A 17,603-nucleotide genomic window follows, 5' to 3' on the forward strand; every position below is an offset into this window, starting at 1 on the left:
GTCCTTCTCACAGCATACAAAAGGATTTACGCTCCTTGTGGATCTTTTAGAATTTCAGATCCAATCTCAAAATTCTGGTTGGGAAACTCACTGAAAGACTCCATTGGCCTCACTGAAACTTTGGGACAAGTGATTGCTCAGCCCTGCCTGAGCACGATTCTGCCGTCAGTCCTTTGAAGCTCTAAGTAAAGATACAGGGGTCCCTGGTGGCAGGGTTTTGTTTTTTCACCTTTTAAATCAGCTTTATCGTAGTGTAACATACATGCAATAAAATTCCATCACCCAGAAAATTCCTTTGTGTCCTTCAGTAGTCAATTCTTACCCCAAAGATAACCACTTGTATAATTTCTGCTACCGTGGATCAGTGTTGTTTGACTTTATATTAACAGAATCATGTAGTAGATAATCTTTTCTCCCCGTTTTTTTACAGCTTTATGGGGAGAAATCTGTGAAATTAGTGTACATACACTGTACCTGTTTAAAGTATAAAATCTGAAGTGTTTTTAACATATCCTATCCCCTTGAAACCATCAACACAAGATAGGTTCAAGATAATAAACATATCCATCACCCTGAAGAGTTTCTTCCTGTATCTTTGTACTCCGTCCCTCCTTCCCCACCCCAACTACTGATGTGCTTTCTGTAAATATAAACTACTTGGCATTTTCAAGAATTGTTTATAGAATCATCCAATATGTACACTTTTGTGCCTGGTTTCTTTCACTCAGCATAATTATTTTGATTCAACCATGTTGTATCAATACTTCATTTCCTTTTTCCCCCCTGAGCAGCATTTCATGATATAGGAATACCACAATCTGGTTATCCATTCATTTATGGATAAACTGTAGAGTGTTTCCTGTTTGGGACTCTTATGGAAAAGCCACTATAAACATTCTTATGCAAGTGTATTTTTGAACATAAGTTTTCATTTCTCTTGGGTTAATATCAAGGCATGGAATTGCTGGGCTATAGGGTAGATGTATATTTAACTTTTATAAAAAATTGCCAGGGGTGGCCGGGTAGCTCAGTTGGTTAGAGCACGAGCTCTGAACAACAGGGTTGCCGGTTTGATTCCCACATGCGCCAGTGAGCTGTGCTCTCTGCAACTAGATTGAAGACAACAACCTACCGCTGAGCTTCCAGAGGGGTGGCCAGATGGCTCAGTTGATCAGAGTGCAAGCTCTCAACAACAAGGTTGCTGGTTCAATTCCTACATGGGATGGTGGGCTGCGCCCCCTGCAACTAAGTTGGAAAACAGCGACTGGACTTGGAGCTGAGCTGCACCCTCCACAACTAGATTGAAGGACAGCCTGACTTGGCGCTGATGGGCCCTGGAAAAACACACTGTTCCCCAATATTCCCCAATAAAAAAAATAAATAAAAAAACCTGCCAAACTTTTTTCCCCAAAATGGTTGTACCATTTTTCACTCTCACCAATTGGCTGAAGTTTAACATCAATCTTGCTCCTGTTTCACGGCTTCTGTACTTACTCTTTTTTCCTGAAATGCCTTTCCACTAGTTTTACCATGGCTGACTTCAGGTCTCAGTACAGCGTTATATTCCAAAGAGGCTGTTATAGACTGAACTGTGTTTCCCCCCAAAAAAACCACCCTCGCTTAAATTCGCATATTGAATTCATAAGCACCAGTCCCTTAGAATGTAACTTTTGGAGATAAGGTCTTTAAAGAGATTATGGGGCAGCTGGTTGGGTCAGTTGGTTAGAGCGCAGTGCTCATAACACCCAGGTTGCCCTTTGATTCCCACATGGGCCAGTGAGCTGGGCCCTTCACAACTAGATAGAAAACAATGACTGGACTTGGAGCTGAGCTGTGTCCTCCACAACTAGACTGAAAAAAAATGACTTGACTTGGAGCTGATGGGTCCTGGAAAAACACACTGTTCCCGATATAAATTTTAATTAATTAATTAAGTTAAAATGAACCCATTAGGGTGGGGCCCTAATCCAATATGACTTTTGTCCTTACAAGAGGAAAACACCCAAACCAAGGAAAGGTCTTGTGAGGACACAGCCAGAAGGCAGGGCATCTGTAAGCCAAGGAGAGAGGTTTCAGGAGAAAACAAACTTACCAACACTTTGATACTGGACTTCTAGCCCCCAGAAATGTGAGAAAATAAATTTCTGTTAAGCTACTCAGTCCGTGTTTTGTTATGGCAACCCCAGCAGACTAATACAGAGACCTTTCGATCACCATTTTGCAACCATTATAATAATAATTGATTCAGGCAACAATCATCAATGAACGCTAAAACCAGAGAATCTGGTAAAGAACAGGATAGTCTCAAAAAAATCTTTCCATGAGACACTTAATAGTTACAAAGGGAAAAACAGTTAACTTTTCTGGCAGACACCACCTTAATTAAATTATCAAAAGTTAAGATCACCAATATTGACACAAACCAATGTCATTGTGCCTCCCAACGCGATACACTAAGGACACAATTTTCTTTCTGTATTTTGGTATTTTTACCAAAAATGCATAGTCTAAATCTAATCATGAAAAAATATCAGACAAATCCAACTTTAGGGACATCTACAAAATACCTCACCAGTACTATTCAAAAATGTCAAGGTCATGAAAAACAAAGAAAGGCTGAGTAACTAACTGCCTTTCCAGATTAGATCAAAGGAAACTAAGGAAACAACTAAATGCATCAAGTGATCTTGATGGGATCCTTGGAAATAGCTATAAAGGACATTATTGGGACAATTAACAAATTTAAATAATGGAAGGTGTATTAAATAAAAGAATTCTATCATTGTGAAAATTCCTGATTTTGATACTTGTACTGAGATTATGCATGAGAATGTCCTTGTTCTTAGGAAATAAACACAGAAGTATATGGTGATAAAGGGACAAAATGTCTGAAACACTAAAATGATTTAGGAAAAAACAAAATACGTGTTTTGTACACACAGACACACATACACACAAGAAAGAATATGATAATGAAAATATAGGAAAATATAATTTGTTATTCTGGTTGAAAAGTGTATGAAATTGTTTACTATTCTTGCAATTTATATGAAAATTTGAAATTTTACATATTAAAAAAAAGTTAATTTTTCAATGACCACACTATGAGAAGTGGCCTGTCCCCAACCTTCAGGAACTCTTTAGCTCATTCTTTTTCATCACACTTATTGTCAAGTTATGCTGTGTATTTATTTAATAATAATACCTAACATTTATTGTGTGCAAGGCCCTGTCTTGTTCTAAGTGCTTTAATTGTATAAACTCAGTGAGTCCTCCAACTACTTTTCTTCCCAATTTACAGATGAGGGATAAAGACACAAGAAAGTTAACTTGCTCAAGGTGACGAGAGGATTTGTCCTTTCTAATGGCACAGAAACTCAACTAAGGTAGAGACTGTCTTGTGCATTCTTTTTTCCCCGGCGACTTAGAAGGGTGACTAGCACATTTTAAGAATTCAATTAAGTATCTGTAGATTCAGTCAACAAATATTGGGCATCTTCAAGGCATTGGGGTACAAGGCAGTGAATAAAATATTCAAAAACCCATGCAACCCTAGGAGGTAAAGCTCAATCTACTCCTTTGCAGAAGAGGAAAATGAGGCTCTGATGGGAGCAACGATTTACCCAAGATCAAGGGGCTAATTGGAGGCAGGCTGGGATTCCAACCCCGTCCGGGCGGTTCCCAGGAACCAGCTATGAATCAATCAAACCGACCAATCCAATCAACCAATCAGTATTTATTAGGCGCCCACTGCGTGCAGTCCCTCCTCACGCAGCACTGGCAAGGAGCTAGGAGATTGGGGCGTGCAGGCAGCTGCGGAGACCCGGAGGCCGCAGCGGATCGCGGGAATTTGGCGCCTACTTTTTGTAGGTTGGGTGTTCTCAATTGTGATTGGGCCCCAGCTGCGGCTGCTCGGTCGGCTGTGGCAGGACGGGGGCAGCTAGGTACTCGACCGGCCTCCGAAGGAATGGGCCACCAGGAGCCCCCGCTGGCCCGAGTGCCCGCGGGAGGTGCGGCTTATATAAAGAGGTTATGTAAAAGGATCAGCTGGCGCGAACACGTGGAGAGCCGCGGGAGCCTGGACTCCGGGTTCGCCCCCGCGCGCTGCGCTGCTACTACGGCCGCAGCAGCAGACGCCGGCGCACGCCCGTCGCAGGCCACTGCCTCTGGCGCTGCTCAATACCGAAGGAGGCCCTGGCCGGGAGCCGACCATCCCCAGCCTAAGGCTCCGGGGGGGAAACGAGCCGCCCGGAAGTGGAAGGGCGCCCGCCAGGTAAGGGCGCAGTCGGCAGAATAAAAGTAAGCGCTGAAACTAGAGCTACCCCCACCGCCTCGGGAGCTTGGGGAGGGCTGCTGTTTCCTGGATTTGGCGCGCTCGGGGACGCCGAACTTTTAAGCCTACCCCCTCCACCCGCCGCCCTCTAGCACTTGGGTCAGTCCGCTAGGCTCCGCTCGGGCTTAATTCAATGGACTGTTTACACCCTGGAGAACACACGGCGGGACGCGGGGAGGGGGAATCCCTCAAGGGGGCAGGCAGGAAAAAAGATTTCCACAGTCCGAATTGCTTCTTACGGCGATTTTAATAAATTATGAAGACTGCTGGTCCTTGTTTTTCCTATTCCTACACGATAAATTAACTGAGAAGGTGGGGTTTTTTTTGCTTTGCTTTCCCGTTTCCCCTCTGAGCCACTGCCTGTGGTTTCGTCTTTCCCGCTTTCCCCTCCTCTCCCTAGTTCTCCGAGCAGCGGTGGCTTCTGTCTTAAAGGGGCCGTGGCGGCTGGAGGAGGAGGAGGTGGGGCGCTTTGCGGCCTGCGCTCCTTGCCTCCCCGCCTCGGCCTGGTCGTTTAACCGATTCTTTAACCCGCAGGTCACAATCCAAGCTCCCGCTCCTCCGCGTCCTGGGGCCGGACGGAGGGATGAGGCAGGGGGGCGCCGGGCAGCGCCGTTGCTGCTCCCCCCACCGCCCGCAGCCATGGAAACGGGGAAGGAGGACGGCGCCCGCAGAGGTACACAAAGCCCCGAGCGGAAAAGGCGAAGCCCAGTGCCGCGGGCGCCCAGCGCGAAGCTGAGGCCGGCGGCAGCGGCCCAGGCCATGGATCCGGTGGCGGCCGAGGCCCCGGGCGAGGCCTACCTGGCGCGGCCGCGCTACAGCCTGTTGGCGGAGATCGGGCGCGGCAGCTACGGCGTGGTTTACGAGGCAGTGGCCGGGCGCAGCGGGGCCAGGGTGGCGGTCAAAAAGATCCGCTGCGACGCCCCGGAAAACGTGGAGCTGGCGCTGGCCGAATTCTGGGCCCTGACCAGCCTCAAGCGGCGCCACCAGAACGTAGTGCAGTTTGAGGAGTGCGTCCTGCAGCGCAACGGGCTAGCCCAGCGCATGAGCCACGGTAACAAGAGCTCGCAGCTTTACCTGCGCCTGGTGGAGACCTCGCTCAAAGGTAGGAGCACAGCGGACCATGGCCCCTGCGGCAGGGCCTGGACCCACTGCGGTGGACGGCTCGGCCCAAACTGACCTCGGGAACCTTAGGCCCTGGTCCTGTCACCCTGGGCCCAGACACACCCTCCTTTCCAGGGCCCAGGCATTCGGGTCCACCTCTCAGCTCAGTATCCGGGATCAGTTCCTGACACACAGATTAGCTGGTATTTTCATAACAAGCGCTCATGAAGTGCTAATCATTGTCTTAATAAGTGCACAATACGTGTGAGCCATTGTTACGAAATGTCTAGTACTTTTAATCGGTTTGGGAGTGAAGGGGGTTGGGTTCAGAATTGATGGAAGAACTTCAAGCCCCCTCACTCTCTCTTCTTTCCCTCCCAAAGCAAACAAAAAGAAAAGACTTGACCCACCCACACCCCCTCCCTGTCTGGTTCCAAATATCCCAACACCCACCCAGCTCCACCCCCCCAAACTTACACTTCTTAGTTTTTCTTTTCCTCTGAGACCCCAGCCCTTCATCCCAGGGCAGTTAAGCAAACTGTCGTTTTCTGGCTAAGTCCCTGGGGGCCTGCAGAATAATAACCCTGTCACATAACTACATCTAACATCTTTCTTATCCTTTTTGGCATTCTTAATCTTTTCCTCAACTCTCTGAGGCTGGCTAGGAAGACTGGTCTCAGTGAGGCAAGGGGGCTTTGTAGTTCTTGGGAGGGTTAATCCTAGTTTCCCGTTTTTTCACTGCAGTTAGAAAGTGTGTTCCTCCTGAGTGTTCAGTTCTCACGTATCTTGTTCATACTACACATAGCCATGGATTTGTTCAGAGAGGAGAGGGCCACTGGGCTAGAAGGATCTGAGAAACTGAGTCCCAACTCTGTCCTAGATGTAATACAGAAGTGACTTGAGATAATTCTAAAAGTAAATCCTCACCTTTCTATAAATGGAGAAACTAAAGATTAGGCTTTCGAGTAGATTCTTTTAGCTCACCTGTAATTTACAGGGTCTTCATTTCATTTCCAGACTGTCTTCTCCACTATGGTTGATGAATGGTCTAGACTTCAGTATTACACGACTGCCTTGGGATATGGGAATTTGCCAAACAATCTCCTTCTACCCTTCAGTTCATTGATACCAGGCTTGAAACTTTAGCCTGGGTTTGGAAGTCTTTGCTTCCTCTCACTGCATAAATACAGTTCACCTTTGAACAATGCATGGGTTGGGGCGCCAGTGCTCCTGCCCCATTGAAAATTTGTGTATAACTTTAGACTCCCCCAAAACTTAACTACTAGTGGCCTACTGTTGACCAGAAGCCTTATGGTAACATAAACAGCCAATTAACACATATTTTGTGTATTATTTGTATTACGTACTGTATTCTTGCAATAAAGTAAGCTAGAGAAAAGAAAACGTTATTTAAAAAAATCATAAGGAAGAAAAAAATACATTTACAGTTATTTATTGAAAACAATCAGTGTATAAGTGGACCCGAGCAGTTCAAGCCATTGTTCAAGGGTCAACTGTACTGTTCAAGCTTCCCTCACCTGTAGAATTTGTCACTACTCCACAGTAAATAGTGGCAGCTTAGCATCATGGTTAATATCATGGGCTTTGGGGTTAGACTCACTTTCAGTCGTGGCTTGTCTGAACTGACTGCATGAGACATGGGACAAGTTGTTTCAAACCTGTGGGGACCATTCCTTTCTCCCTAAGATAAGGGTACGTGTGTCATAGGGTTGCTGTGCAGCCTGGGAGTGACAGTAAGTGCTCCAGATAAGTAGGAATTCAGTGTCTCAATAAGTTCAGGCTATATTTTGAATCCCTACCATCATCTGCTTGGAGATGCACGATGTTCTTGTTCAAGTTTCCCAAACTTGTTGGACCATAAAATACGTTTCCTGTGTTGTCAGGGATACCAGATTGACAGAAACACTGGTATTTCTCCCTTTGTGAACTGAAACAGTCCTAGAGAAATGAAATATTTTGCTTTAGGCTGCATACTTCATATGTCTTCTTCAGTAGTTGGGAGTCTTGAATATTTGAGCCTCTGTTATGGGTCAGGTAATATTCTGGGCTCAGAGATAGAGCAGTAAGAATAAAACCATTTCCTTGGTTTATGAAACTTACATTGAAATTTACAAGTGTTGATTTAGGAAGCAGTAAATAGGCATTTGGGGGTTTTTGCTGGTAAAGTGGAGAACAAAGACCCAGATTACTCCATTTTCCTGGCTGTTTTAGCAGTCTTACTCTGCCCTGGGGCACCTGGATTTACAACATACTGTGATATTCAGAAATGTTAGAGCTGGAAGGAATCTTAGAGATAATCTGGTGCAGCTCTATGATGAAATAGAAAATCCTTTGCAGTCACCTTTCCCCCTGTCTTCTGCAATTTAGAATAATTTTGAAACAGACCAGAAAGTGTTAATTTGCCTGCAAGTCTCAATGGAACCAAATCTATGTGCATAAAGGCAGACCCCGGAGATGCTGCGGGTTTCGTTCCAGACCACCATAATAAAGCCAGGCGTAATCTTTTTGCTGGTGGAGGGTCTTGCTCTCAGTTGGTAAAAAACAAAAAACCCTGAAACACCTGTGAAGTGTCATAAACCGAGGTATGGCCTACACTTTCACTGAATCCTTGTAGAGTTATTTTGCAGGGGGAAGAAACGCTCTTTGCCTCAAAGGAACTTAATTTGAAAAGTTTGAGGACCTGTAGAAAATGTAAATGCTAATCAAAGTCACAGGAGGAAAAGGCCAGTTGGCTCATTAACAAGGGCTTTGTATAGAGTGTTGTACAGAATTAACAAGAGTGAAAATCAGAAATTAGCCAGAAGTTGGCAGAGAAGGTGGGCTTGAAAGAAGGGAGCCTAGGACCTTGTGGATAGGTAGAGGAGAGAAGGCGGAATAATTTGTTTCGCAATTGGGCCAAGTAGAGGACAGTTTGGGTTTTTTTCCCCTATCAGTATCAACTCTAGTGAATATTCAAAGGCGTTTTTATAGTCTTAACAAATTATTTGATGTATGAGTAATTAAACATCCAAAAGAAAAGGGAAACTTCTTAATGCAGTTCTTGATCTTCTCTAACCTCGTTTAATAGACTTCTGTCTCTGTCCTTTCTTTCTGGACACAGACAAAACAAGTCCTACTCAGAGCATTATGTAGAGAACAGAAGCTTCAGAGTGTCTATAGCGGTCTTAGATATCCGATCTGGCCTTCTGTTTCGCTGGGAAGGAAACTGAAGCCCAGAAAAGGGACAGACAGGACTTGCCCCAAAGGAGTTAGTGGCAGCATTCAAACCAGCCTCCCGGACTTTTTAAAACCAGATCAGCAATCCTGTAAATTATTTGGTTGATGGTCTGGTGTCTGTTTAACTTTTAAATACTTTTCACAAAAAGGAGTTAAGTCATCAACAGTTTGCTCTTCCCTCCTTGTTTCCATTGCTAAACGACCCTGTCCTGAATGCACCTAAAACTATTAATAAGTTCAAGATTACTGCCACTTAGAAGACAGCAGGCAAGCCTGAGCTCATTGTTAAACTCAGAAGTCCTGGTGTTCTCTCTAAAGCACACACCAATCCTGAGGACAAAAAAAGAAAAGGGAAAAAAAGGACAAACTCTCAAGGCTCGTGAAACCGAGTACTTAGAAATTTGGAAAAGCTGGGAGCCTAGCTTATCCCAACTTGGGATAAGCACGAGCTCTGCGTTACCAATTATGTGATGCTTGCTGTCCTCAAGATACCTGTAGGTGGCTTGCCGTGCACGGGAATCTGAAGCCCTTGGTGGGTAGTTTTGTCTGCACTGATGCGCAGTGCTGACTGAGCCAGCACTGTAATAGAAGAGGCTACACAGTTTCCTCCATGAGGCATACGGAAGACACATCCCCAAGCGACCACAGAGCAAGGTCACAAGTGAGTAGTGGGTATCCTAGAAAATGGGAGAGGTTCCCTCTGGGAGTGTAAGAGGCATGAGGAAGCAGGGAAGGGAGTAGACTCTAGTAATCTGAGGGGAGGTACTACGGGGAAGGAGACCAGGCTCTTAGCAGTGGACTGGTTGTTGGCCTGCGAACTGCCCCCAGCCTGTTGAGTACCTGGGGAAACCTTAGGCTCAGCTCCGGGCCACCCCTGCCCAGGCCTCTAGAAAACAACCCTTCCTTCTCTGCTGTAGCTTGAGGCCTCACAGTTTAGAGATCCCCCTGGTAAAAGCATAGAGCTGAATGGTGATCATTGGCTACTGTGACAGTGACAGGTAAAAGGAGGCATTGGAGGCCCTGGAAATGAATAGGATACAGTGGAACACTGGTATTGACTTGGAGTCAGGAGGTCTTAGTCTCAGTTTCATCCTGTTACTAAGAGCTGGAAACTTACTGATTGCAACGTGCCAGGTCTGTTCTAAAGGCTTTATACCTACTAGCTGATCCAGTCCTCAGAATCCCCTTTGGAAGTCGGCACTGTGATTATCCCTATCTTACAGGTAAGACAACTGAGGCACTGAGGTTAATGAAATTGCCCGGTGTAAAACAGCTAAGCAGATGACCAAGTCAGGATCCAAACCCAGGCACCGTCCAGGGAGTCCGAGCTCCTGTGTATGTGCTGCGCTCTTAGCACAGGTGGCTTAAGTTCTGAGTGGCTCTGTTTTTCTGGGTTGTTAAATGGGCATGATCATTTTACACAGACACTAACGTGGCTACTCTTTATTTTTAACGTATAATAGGTGTTTGTGGCACTGCCGATTTCTCTTGGTGCCTTCCCGTTATGCCTCAGCTGCCAGGGACCCTTCACCTCCTTTCTGGTCTACTCTTGAATGTCTTGGGACAACCTCGCAGACTTGTCTCCTGCTACCCACTGACTGCCTCCCTTCTGTGTGCACTGGGGATTTTAGATACCAGCCCCAGGAGATAGAAGCAACCCTTACTTAATTGAGAGCTTTGCTTAATTGGGGTTGCATTGGGTACGGCTTTTTATAGTGTGTAAACTCTCAAGGAAAGCTTAGCGTCCTAATGTCAGTTAGTTTTCAACTCCAATGTGGCCTTTGACATCCTTAGGACCCGGAGTCCTGCTTTAGTGACTCTCAAATTCTGAATGCTTACCTCGTCTTTAATTGACATATTCTGCATGCCCTATACTAGAACTTTCCCTATTTCTCTTTTAAGCCTCTCCAGCTCACAATTTTCATCTTGATTTATTCCATCCAATTACTGAGTGCCTGTTTTGTGAGAGGTGCACTGTGGGGAGCCCAGAAACGTGGTTTCATTCCACTGTGTGCACCCAATCTAATGGAGAAGATGGCTACAGCACGACAGATGTTACTTCACTGCAGCCTGTGAGGTGCTGTAGGGGGAACAGCTGCCAGGAATGTGGATTAAGTTAGGGGAGGGAACTCCCCTAACTTACTAAGGGTAAATCAGAAGTTATTTTGGCAAGAAGTAAGGCCTGGGTGTGTGGCAAGGCCCGTTGCATGTGGAGAGAGACACAAGCCGGGACTGCCGTGGGTTACTCCCCGCTCTGCCTGGCTGTTGGAAGCTGCATTTTAACAAGATCCTTGTAATGTTCAAGTACTAATAGCTAGCCTTTCATAGTGTTTTCTTATTCATTCTCGTTTAATCCTCTCCACTTTGTGTTTTTGTAACCTGGTCTTACACATGAGAAAATCAAGATCCATCAAGATCAAGTAATTTGTCCAGTACCACGCCGGTGGAGGGTCAGGCTCTAGATTTACATCCAGACACGCTTGCCGATTTCCATGTTCTTGATATGCTGCCTTATGACCATATCGGATGGCTACCGGTGGTGTCCAGACACATTAACATAATTAACACTCAATAGTTGTCTGCGTAGGTGTCCAGGTACCATGCAAGATGCTTCCTATGTCACAATTAAGTCTTACAAACGGCCCAGTGGGTAGGTGTCTCTTCCCAATTTATGGAAAATGAAGCAGATTCAGAAGACGTTTTCCTAGGGTCACATAGACGTGTAGGTGGAAGAGTGAGGATGGCAATGAGCCCAGGCCTAGCTGGTTCCTTGTCCTTCCTGCTAGGCCTGCTGGGTCATAAATGACCTCTGTAGGACCCTGTATGTTGCCCGGCAGCCACGTAAGGAATCAGTTCTCTACTGCACAATGGCTGACTAACCTTAGGAAGTGCTGTGACTCCACCCTGCAGTGTTGACACTGGACCCAGCCTCTCATAGTGACTTTACACAAGGTCATTGAGACTGGGACCAGACCTCGGTCTGCATGTGTGTCTGTCCTTGGGAGGACATCCTGGATGGGACCTTGTCTTAGGCAGCTTCTCAGGGCCGATCTCCAGATGAACCACTTCATTAAAATGGATTCATGTACCGCTCTTAACTAATCAAAGACAGAGATGCCTATAGTTAGCGGATTCAAATGTCATTTTTCTAGATTCCTTTCTAATCCTTTTTCTTCAACACTATAATTTCTTTTTCTTTTTTTTTCTTCACATTAAACTTTCTTAGGATGTGTTTTTGGCTTTTTTTATTTAAGTAACTTGTTGAAGTATAACATGATCCTTTAAAGCAGTCAACCAGTGGCAATACTATAATCAACTATTAACTATTAGACAATGACGTTGTTTCCGGCTCTTCACTTTTTCTGTATGAAAAAGTGAAATGTATGAAATACCAGTTCTGGGTGTTTTTGGTGCTTGGTGTGTCTTTTTTGTTGCTGTTGGTGATAGGGGGGTTTTTGTTTTGTTTTTTAGGTACTCTTTTCTTTGGAGTACTCTTCTCTGAGACTAAATTGCTAGAGTGTGATTTTTATATCAATTGGATTGAGCATTTTTAAAATCTATGATACATATTGCTGAATTATCATCTCAGCATATCTATGTCACCATCATAATTAGTCTTTTACTGAAAGAAACCTGCATGTCACGTGGTTGAACTGGCAGCATGAGGGACTGATGAACATTAAACTCACTGGGGGCATATCACACATAGGAGTGCACTTCACACGGAGCTTGGGTCAAAGTGGAGCTAAGACCTCTTGGTGCTAAATTCTGCCGCTGGCATTGAGAGGCAACAGTGGAGCCTCCGAGTTAGGAATACGGGTTGTGGAGACTCGGGGTCCTTCCCCTGACCAGCTGTGAGGACACAGGCAAGTTATTTAAACCTTGTGAGCCTCAATTTCCTCACTTGTGAGAGGGGATGTCATGGTCATCCAAGTGGACAGGGTTTGGACTAAGAAGAAAGGACGGGCTAGAGGACTCTGAATTCTTCCTGCTCATCCTACTTGACCGGTGTTAAGTTACCAAGTTCTGTTGATTCTCAGCCTCCCAGATCTCTTTCTCCCATCCGCTTCTCGCCTAGCCCTCACTTATTTGGCTTTCGAAACCTCCTGGTGAATCTCTGGGCCACTAGTCAGTTTTCCGTCTCCAACTCCTCATGTCTACAGAGGGAACTTGTGTCATCGATTCTCAGCCATGCTGTTTGTCTCATCCTCATATGTTAACACCTCTGAAGTCAGAACGCAGCTTAGTCAATCCTGTACCACGGTGGTGTCAGCAGCCTGTAGGTGTTACTTAAATGGTATGTCTCAAAATCGATGACTTCTTAGAGTCAATAAGCAGTATGTATTTCTAAAATAGATCAAGAACTTTCAGTTACTTCCCATTTCTCAAAGTTGAAGTTCAAATCCTTTTTGTCTGCCAGACACCGCTTCTCATGACCCGACTCCAGCTTCTTTATCTGCAGCCTCATTTGTGCCCATCGCCTACTGCACCGCTTCTGTGATTATTATCCCAGATTACTTGGGGTCCTCACTGCAAGGTCACACCCTGCTGTGCTGTGTGCTCACTGTCTTCATCCTGGGAGGCACAGTCAAGGGCCAGGCTCGCAGTGATTCTCGGCCTGCCTTTGTCACATCCTCAGTGCCTTTCCCTACCCCCCGCACCCCCCACCCCCCGGCAGAGCTGCGCCTTCGTCCTTGTTCTCCTAGCTGTAGTCATCTACTTTAACGACTGCTAACCTTTATAATACAAGGGCAGAGACCAACCGCTTCTTAACTCATCTCATCACTGATGTCTGACAAGCACTGTGTTCTCAGGAAATGTTCCAGCGGAATTGACTAGAACATGAAAACCTGACTTACGGAGATTTGGGAGTAGACGTATAAAATCCTTAGTATTTTGGACCTTTCCAGAAGGTGCCTGCCTGCCTTTCTGCATCTCATGCTGACTTACCCTTATGCCGCGCATGCTGGCCTCAAGTTTCTGGCTAGAGCAGGCCACATTTTGGGGAGACTTTAACTCTTCTTATTCCCATGAGGAATAAAATCTCATTACTGTGAGACACCTGCTTGATTTTTTCCCCCATTTTCTCTGTCTCCCCGTGAACTGTGACACAGGATATGTTTTGGAATACAGAGTTTATTTCATGGTCCTGGCTAATGGACTTGGGCGGGGATGGGGATGGTAATAAAACCATCCTGCAGGTGGGCCTGCCTTTCTTTAATCAAAGTGCACCTCTTAGCCCCCTGCAGCCTGGGAGATAGCGTTGTCTAGTGGGAAGACTCGCCTGGTGTATTGTGTGGTGGAAGGACGTGGCAGTGGTTTGGGCAAGTGGCTTAGCCTTTCTCTTAGTTCGCCTACCTCTAAAGCAGTGTCCAGCGAGGTGAGACAGCTCACATAATGAGCCTTTAAAATAGTGCCTGGAACCCAGTGGGCTCTCAGAGGCCAGTTTACCTCAAATCGTTACCACTCCAGGTAACACTCTCACTCTTCTCCTCCTCTTGGAAGCTAAATTTTTAACTCAATCTTATAGAACTGTCAGATTGTACCAGAAAGGGGAATTATTAAACTTAAGTAAAGTTTGTTTCTATCCGTTCAAAAAACTATAAGTTTCATTTGGATATTCTCCTAGTGGCTGCGTTTGTCTGTTCCAATTATACATTCTGAAACTGGGGAAATAACCACAGGCTGGCCTCGGGGACCCACGGGGCCCACTGTGTGAGGGACCTGAGCTCAGAGGCCATTGATCACCCGACCTCCGGAAACCCCTGCTCTGACTTGCAAACCACAGGGACATTTTGGGTCTCCAGGAATCAGTGTCATTTCAGAACCAGTCTTTGGTAAGCCCTTAAAGTTCACCCATTTTCCCTTCTCCAATTCACAGTCACCTTGGCAAATTATAAGACTAGGGCCTTGGCCGCTCAGAAGAGGGAAGTGACCTGGGACATCAGGCAAGTGTTACTGGGTTGGCATTCAAGGTGCGCCCTCAGGTGCACCTGCAGAGATGGGGGGGGGGGGTGCTTTTAAGGTAGAGAGATCACTCAAAAAAAGAAGAAAAAGAGTGGCCTGGTGTGGCTAGAACATGTGTTTCAGCTGTAACAGCCTGAGAAATGTGATGTGTAATCATTCACTCTCATTTTCTGATCCGTTTCATCTTTTGCCTGATAGATGAGAACTTGATTCTGTGGCTTGCAGCCCCGGGACTTACTGAAATCGGTGACTTCCTAGGACTTGGATGAGGTCCGCTGGGGATGATGGCGTCAGTGATGGTCAGGATGTGATGCCCGCCAAGGGTCTTCTACTCGGCAAATGTATTTCATGCCTAGGCCTGAACTCAGTAATACGTGGGGCAGGTGTCATTCTCATTTGGTAGATTGCAAGACTCAGGCTCAGAGGGGTTCAGGGATTTGCCCAGACTTATAGCCATCTTTGTATCCTACCTTAGTCTCTTCATGTTTTCCTTTGAATTAAGAAACCACCCAGTAAACCCATGGGCAGAGCTGGGCTCTGAACCCAGATTCCTTGCCTTCCGGTCTGTGCTCTTCCTAGTACTGCACCCTTGCCTGCTTCTGGAGAGAAATGCGTTCATTGAGTGCCATGTCCCCTCCCTCCATCTTGCTGTGAGGTAGCTGACAGGCCCAGGTAGGCAACCTGCCTGAGGAAGGACTGGAGTTCTAACATGCCTCGTATGTTTTTTAGCAGGCAGCTGGGATTGCTGCGTGAACACATACGCTGAAATAAGCCCAAGGCCCTTGCCCGTGCAAAGAAGTACTTTTTGTCTCTGGGACAAGTAGCTACGTTCCCCAGTTTTCCATTCTGTCATACTCACGGGTGCTGTGTATCTGATTGTGAGAATGCTACTTCCTGTCCAGTGCTTTCCTCTCAACAAACAACCCCCTCCTGTGGCATCTCCTGAACTCAGCTCACTTGCCCAGAGCAAACTCTTCAGTCCTGGGTCCCATCTGCACCACCCACTCTCTACCTTAGGGCTCTTTTTTACTCTTATTTCTTTCCCTGGATTCTCATAACCTGGATTTACAGTGTCGTCTGTTTTGCAGACTTGTTTTCTTTTTACTTCGGTTGCCATAGTTCCCAGCTTTGTATATAAAATCATCATCATTCCCCACCCTCTGTTTCTCTACTGTTTTGGTGAAAAAGTTGCACTGTTTTCTGAAGTGGCCTTTGCAAAAGGGATGGATGGCTTTTTAATCGTTTCCGTTCTGGCTCTACCACCAGCGGACATTTCTTGTTCCCCTTTTTATGGTCTTTGCTCTGGAGTCTAGATTGATTCTGGATTCAGATCACCAGTTCGTTTTGTAGTGTTTTTAGGTAAAGAGCCTCAGCCCAGTAGAGCTGATGACCTAAAAAGAGGATTATGAGATGGGAAACAACTGATTTTTTTTTTTAACCCATCTGCCCTAAACTGGTTCTACCTGTATTACTTTGATTGTGAGTAATACAAACAAATTATATAATGACGGTGCAGGTGAGGCCTGTCAGATCGTGGTCAGAAACCTAAGGCTTTTCACTTGTCCATCTTCTTGCCTTAACCTAGAACTCCCAGACCACTGGCTCGGGTAGACTCTGGGCCCTGATCATGTCAGAGCCATTTGGGTTAGTAGGGGATCCTGGGTCAGCAGTTCTCTTCATAATCGAGTGAATGACTGGTAAAAGCAACCCTCTGGGAGAGGCTGTGTGAAGAGACGCAGTCCTCATTTTTGGTAGACGGGACGCACCGTAATGGGGATACGAGGACTTATCTTCAGGTCCTGGCTCAGCTCTAAATGATCCATGTGACTGCCCAGGCAGGCCTACCCTTATCAGCTAGATAAGACATCTGTCACTCTGAGGTTTGGGGGCCCTGGTAGTCATCACATACCTTCACGTAAGGGCTCAGTGTGCCATGAATTGCTTTGTAAAGAATATTGGGATTTGTTTGGAGATGCCATTCGTCAGTTTTCCTGGAGTTTCCGTGGGTCGAAAGAAAAGACTTGGAAAGGCAGAGCTGGAGTTTCAAGCCAGCACAACTTGAATCCACCTTATACATCTACCTTGTTCCCAACAGACTCCCTATTTACACCTCTAGTCCATTTGTTCCTTTGTTCCGTTATCCTTCCATCTCTCAGTCTAGAATTCCCTTCTTGCTTCTCTCTGCTAATCTACTGCCTGTCCTTTAGGGGTAACTTAAATCCTGACCCTTCTGATTTCTTTAGATCTGGCGACTGCGACCCACCCTTCCCTGTTCATAAAGCGACCTTGATGCAGATGCAGAGCGTACAATGGCTGCTATTTTAGATCCCTGGTAGCGCCTCGAAACTAAGCTTCATAGAGACAGGCATGTTACGTACTCACTGCTAGGCATATGGTGGCAAGTAGAAAACACTGGTGAATTAGAGTGTGCCTCTGGAATAAACAAAATCCAGTGCCATTCTAGGTGCATCGAGAAGAATCATACAGATCAGGAAGGAAGGGGAAGGTCACTTGCCTAGCATGGAATAACGTGGAGTAACAGACACTTGACACACTTGACCTCGTCTCCCCAGCAGCCCTGGGAGCTGTGGGTGGCTGAGTCTGCCTGTTTGGAGGCAGTACAATGGAATGCCATGGCTTGGCAGGCAAGTGGATTTGCGTCTCTTAACTCGAACTCTCTGTGAGCCTCAGGTTCTTCGTTTTATAAGAGGGGGCATTTCCTCCTACCCCCTTGGGGGGTGGTGAATGTTAAGGTGAGTGGCAGGTGCCAGTGCAGGCACTCTAAGTGGTTACACGTAGCCATTTCCAGGTGAAGAAGCAGAATTGAAAACTTGGGAGGGTGAACTCAGTTGTCTCCCGGCCGTTCACCCCGTCAGCAGTAGACCAGGCGCTCTTAACCCCAAACCCAGGTGCTCGATGCCCGTCCCTGCAGCCTGTGTCCTACCGTGTCTTGTTATCCCTTGAC

General features: G+C 46.2%; 1 protein-coding gene across 3 annotated transcripts in view; it reads left to right on the forward strand.

Moving 5' to 3' along the window:
* The first annotated feature begins 3,773 nt into the window (after window positions 1–3,773).
* Window positions 3,774–17,603, forward strand: part of STK35 (serine/threonine kinase 35) — a 42,633-nt gene continuing 28,803 nt past the window's right edge. The window contains exons 1-2 of one of the 3 annotated variants that reach the window (XM_019733781.2): window positions 3,774–4,273; window positions 4,868–5,435. In XM_019733781.2, the coding sequence (XP_019589340.2) occupies window positions 3,968–4,273; window positions 4,868–5,435 (874 nt within the window). In that variant the 5' untranslated portion in view covers window positions 3,774–3,967. The other 2 variants (XM_019733782.2, XM_074318291.1) reach the window with 2 other exon arrangements.

Source organism: Rhinolophus sinicus, linkage group LG13, assembly GCF_036562045.2.
Source record: "Rhinolophus sinicus isolate RSC01 linkage group LG13, ASM3656204v1, whole genome shotgun sequence".
In the NCBI taxonomy this organism is placed as follows: domain Eukaryota; kingdom Metazoa; phylum Chordata; class Mammalia; order Chiroptera; family Rhinolophidae; genus Rhinolophus; species Rhinolophus sinicus.